This window comes from Fukomys damarensis, unplaced genomic scaffold (genome assembly GCF_012274545.1).
Source record: "Fukomys damarensis isolate Sample0158 unplaced genomic scaffold, DMR_v1.0_HiC HiC_scaffold_37, whole genome shotgun sequence".
Classification (NCBI taxonomy): domain Eukaryota; kingdom Metazoa; phylum Chordata; class Mammalia; order Rodentia; family Bathyergidae; genus Fukomys; species Fukomys damarensis.
Genome location: NW_022900949.1, coordinates 70684416 through 70688077, shown reverse-complemented (window position 1 = coordinate 70688077; position 3662 = coordinate 70684416). Strand labels below are relative to the sequence as shown.

The window sequence follows — 3662 nt, the reverse complement described above, 5'->3', positions numbered from 1 at the left end:
CGCACTTGTGGCTGGCTCGGGCTTTCCTGGTGACTCCGCCCCGGCGCGATCTCGCCTCCATCTAGGATCCCTGACCATCTCTACCGGCGTCTGGCGAAGGCGGGGAGCCCAGAGCCGCGGGGTCCGGGAGGGCGCCGCGCTGCTGGGTTGGAGCAGAGCTCGGCGGCCGCCCGCGCCTCCTCGCCGAGGTACCATTGTTCCAGGATCGCCGTGACAGCCACAAAGTGAAACCTTTCGGCTCGGGCAGTTGCTTCTAAAGCCAGGCCCTGGGATTCAGATCCGGGAGAATCTCAACTTCTGAGAAATCTGCTCCTGCTCGCCGCTTCCGCGACTTGAGGAAATGAAATGCCATTAATATTTGAAAAGGCAATTATTTTCCTGTTGCATCGAGAACCGTCTTCATGAATAATTTGTAGTGAGGTCTATTGCCATTTGAGAAACATTTTCTCTGTCTGTCTCTCTCTTCTCTTTCATTACTTAGGAGAGGGATTTGAGGGAAATGATGGAGCAGGAGAGGCTCTGTAGACTTTTTTTTTTTCTTTTTTCCTTTTTTCCCAAGCAGTAATGAATTAAGACTGGGCGAAAAGAACTCTCAGAATTCTGTTGTGAATAGATGTAAACCTGAGAGCCAGCCCAGCGCCCTGAACTTGCTTCTCTGCTGTAGGTCGATTGCGCTAAGAATTTCACCATTTTCTGCTTCACAGACTTCAAACAGTGGGCCAACAAAGAGCAGTAAAAGTTTGTTTGTTTTAAAAATCCTGTCATTAAAGATGAGTTCCTTCTGCAGCACAGGACTGCGAGTCTACCTTCCAGGTGCCAGCAGCCAGCTCCTAGCGTAGCCGGCCTTCGTGCATGTGGGTTTCAGGGAAGTTCTCCTCTTGCTCTCTCCCGGGGTAACCCCGAAACAGGGGCAGATGCGGGGACCCCAGAAACAGCTCGAGAAAACCTCACGCTTCCAGAAATAAAGTATAGGGGTCAAAGTGGACTGTCATCTTGCCAGTGTTTGCCAGTGTTCTAGCCCTGGACCTGCAGGTCCAGTGAGCAAAGAAGGCAGAAAGAGATTTAGCAAGCTTCTCTCTTCAGCACTGCCAACCCAGGGCAGTTCTTTGACTCTAATAATGGTTCACAATCCAGTAAGTACAGAAATGGGCAAAGAAAGGTGAGAGACAGTGGAAGTGGAGCACCAAGCTAGAACTTATTTGATCTTCTTTCTCCACTAGTTTCCTTCTCCTGCCCCCAAATCAGGGAAGGGGAGAAGATGTTGACTTCTGCAACCTCAAGAAACCAGGGGAAGTAAGGCGAGTCCAAACAAGGCTTGCTGAACTAATTAATGTAACTCCACAGGCTATTCTGGAAGTGTGGAAACTTTCTTCCTTCAATTGTATTAATTAGAGATGCTTCTGACCAAAAGAGTTCCACTTTGCATGCTCTTGTGTGGGGCTCCTTTTCTCTCTGCTAACTGGAACTAACAGATGTGGTTGACACATGTCCCTATCTCGCTTAACAGCTCAGTAAATGACATTAAGGTGGATGGTTCCCATTGGGTCTCTGCTAAAATAAGAGAGGGTTAGCAAAACGTGCCTACTATTAGACCAGCAAGACTAAGGGAGTGGGGCAAAAGCTAACCCATGAGACCCTCAAATTTTGAGGGAGGAACTAAGGGTCTGATGACCCCTCAGTCTAGATGCAATTGGTTTGTCAAGTTGATGGGAGAATTTTGTCACAGGATTCCAAAAGGGAGGAGAAAAGTTAGGCAATTGTTCCCATGTCTTTTAGAGTGTGAGGAACAGTGCTGCTTTTTAAAATGCTTTAAGATCAAACTCCAGGGGCTGGGACATTTGCTCAGAAGTAGGGCTCTGGCCCAGAATGCCTGAGGCCCTGGATTTTATCCCCAGTACCCTGGGGCAAAGTTGGAGGGGGGATCAGACTCTATAAGCAAGGGGCACCATTTACCCTTGCCCCCCAGCTCAGAAATCTTGCAGTATCCTCCCTGCACTCAATGTCTGGAAACTTTTGTGATTCTAAGAATAGAAGCGCATAGTTAATATTTTATGAATTTGGCTCATGGAAACAACAAAACACCCGCCTCCTCCCCTTATTTGGAATTTGAGGAATTCCAGGCTTCAGGGCCTGCTTCCCCAAAGGGTCCACCTGAGACAGAGCCCGAATACTGACCTGTGTGAGTTCGTTTGTGTATTTTGAGATTTTCTGATCTAGCAAAGACCTTCCCACACCCCGGGAAAGGACAAGGGAAGGGCTTCTCGCCCGTGTGCACTCGGATGTGATTTACAAGTTTGTATTTGGCTTTGAAGGGCTTGCCCTGTCTCGGACATTCCTCCCAGAAGCAAATGTGGTTGGCCTGCTCCGGGCCGCCGACGTGCTCCACGGTGACGTGCGTGACCAGCTCGTGCATGGTGCTGAAAGTTTTGGAGCAGAGGCGCGGGGGCACAGGGCCATCAGCCGCCAGCCACTTGCAGATGAGCTCCTGTTTGATGGGTTGGCGCATGTAGCGGAAGAAGGCGCCAGGGCCGTGGGGCGCAGCGAGGTTCACAGTCAGGTTCATGCCACCATAGCCGTGCAGGGCTGCGGCAGCTCCCAGGACGTCGCTGCGGGCCGTGGGCCCTGGCGCAAAGGGCTCGGGCCTCGCGTACATGTCTCCGGGAAGCCCCAAACGCAGCAGTCCATTCAGAGGACGGCTGTGGGAGGCCTGGTGAGGCTGCTCATGAAGGCCTGGGTACACCGAGGGGCTGGAAGCTGCGGCGAGCTGGGGGCCATGGTGTCCGGAGATGCTACCTGTTGTCGAGACAAATAGCTCCCGTGAGAACGGTGGCGTGGGCCGCGCGTTTCCCCGGGCCCCGGGGGACAGGCCCAGCCCAGCCGCACCAGGGCTCTGCAGTCAGCCCCGCCGGGATCGAGAGGCAGTCGACGCCAGTTGTGAACACTGCGGGCAGAGCAAGGTCAAATGCCTGCGCCGAGTTCCGGCTGGGCTGCTGTTCTGCGGAGTCCCCGGCCGCGCCACGAGCTGGAGAGGGACGGTGGCGGTGGGATAAGTAGAAGGGACAGTAGTGGAAAGGACAGCAGGCTGAGTTTGTGGGTTGGGGGGGGGCTCTGCTCCAGAGGGTTTCAACCTGCGGCTCGAATATACTCTGGCGGCCAACATTCCGGGGGGTGGGGTGGGCATGACATTCTGCCCAGGAGTGGAGGTGACAAAAGTGGGGATATTAAAGGTGATTATGTAGGAGGTGGTGGTTCAGAAGCACCTCCGCCGTGCATATTAATTTCAGTGCCCCCTCCAAGGGGAGGGAGAAGCCTGCTATCCCGGATGGAGCTCCCAGTGCTTCTTGCTTACGCTGCTGTCACCTGACGGTGGGGCAAAAGGACAACCACAAAAACTTGAGCAAAGCGCTGGGGTTTTTTCCCCCCAAGTTTTGGGTTTGGGCTTACTCTCTCTGTCTTTAATGCCTACGTGAAACCCTGTTCACTACAGAGGCAGCAGTGGGACGCTTGAGGAAATGAATAGAAATTCGGTCTGTGGCCCAGGCCCACCGCTAGGAACAATCGCCTAGGTTGCCCATTGGCCCACCGCCCACTCCAACGTCCGTAGTGACAGGTCTGGGCTCACAGGGCTCTCTCTCTCTCTCTCTCTCTCTCTCTCTCCCCCT

General features: G+C 53.4%; 1 protein-coding gene across 3 annotated transcripts in view; it reads right to left on the bottom strand.

Annotated features, from left to right (window-relative positions):
* Window positions 1–3662, bottom strand: part of Zic4 (Zic family member 4) — a 21032-nt gene that overhangs the window by 7605 nt on the left and 9765 nt on the right. For 2 of the 3 annotated variants that reach the window (XM_010625274.3, XM_010625275.3), the window contains exon 3: window positions 2176–2793. The exons of the other annotated variant lie outside the window; for it this stretch is intronic. In XM_010625274.3, the coding sequence (XP_010623576.1) occupies window positions 2176–2793 (618 nt within the window). The remainder of the gene's footprint in view (window positions 1–2175; window positions 2794–3662) is intronic. 3 annotated transcript variants of the gene reach the window in all.